At 38.8% G+C, this 908-nt stretch overlaps 1 protein-coding gene across 1 annotated transcript in view; it reads left to right on the top strand.

Annotated features, from left to right (window-relative positions):
• Window positions 1-908, top strand: part of LOC107460880 (5'-adenylylsulfate reductase-like 4) — a 3,214-nt gene that overhangs the window by 809 nt on the left and 1,497 nt on the right. The window contains exon 2 of the mRNA XM_016079301.3: window positions 637-872. Coding sequence (XP_015934787.1) covers window positions 637-872 — 236 coding nt within the window. The remainder of the gene's footprint in view (window positions 1-636; window positions 873-908) is intronic.

Below are 908 nucleotides of genomic sequence, written 5' to 3'. Positions count from 1 at the left end.
TCTTATATTTATTTCGTCTTAATCTGACGTTGATACTGCAATTTTAGGATTATTGCTTTGACTAGCCTTTTTGTGATATTGAGATGATGAATCTGTGATTGCTTTAATTTTCAATAATTTGAGTTTGGAATCTGGAAGCTGGAAGCTGGAACTGCTTATTATGCTGTTTAGGTTTCATGTCTTCAGCAACTGTGAATCAACGTGCCTTGTTGTTAGCTAGGTAATTTTAGAAACCGTAGGGATTGCATTCGCCAAAGGAATAGTAGGAATGGTTTTAGGGAGCTTTATACTTGAGAGTTTACAGAGAAAGGGAAGGGGAAGTGGGGAACACCTCAGCAGCTCGCCCTTCCATACCCCGGGGTTTTTCAGGGTCACATTTCAGTGTGTAGGATCGTAAGGAGAGGATCCACTTTCACACGCACATGTTCTGATTTGTCACTGCCATCCGTAGCCCTTCCCACTACCATAACTTCCAAACAGACCTATGTTATTTTTCTTCGTAGCACATGTATGTTTTCAAAGAAACTTTGATTTGTTAAATCCAGTTCTTAGAACTTCTTTCAAATGTTTATGGTTGCTGATAGAGGATTGTAAGTATGAATTTATGATGCCTAATTGCCTATTGAAACTATGCAGGGAGATGAGGTTACTTTGCAGAAGGCATTGAGTATGGTTCACAAGAATAGTCATGAATATGTAGCTGTACTTTTCTATGCATCATGGTGTCCTTTCTCTCGGATTTTTAGACCAGTTTTCTCCATCCTGTCTTCCCTATACCCTTCCATTCCCCATTATGCTATTGAAGAATCATCTGTTAGGCCAAGGTTTGTGTTTTCACTTTTCAGTCCCAATTCCTTTCTTTCAAGTTTCATGGATTCTTTCCATTTAATGCCTATTTGATTCTTGCA

The sequence above is a fragment of the Arachis duranensis genome, chromosome 8 (genome assembly GCF_000817695.3).
Source record: "Arachis duranensis cultivar V14167 chromosome 8, aradu.V14167.gnm2.J7QH, whole genome shotgun sequence".
Classification (NCBI taxonomy): domain Eukaryota; kingdom Viridiplantae; phylum Streptophyta; class Magnoliopsida; order Fabales; family Fabaceae; genus Arachis; species Arachis duranensis.
Note: the sequence above shows the minus strand (reverse complement) of the source record. Positions and strands in the feature narration are given on the sequence as shown.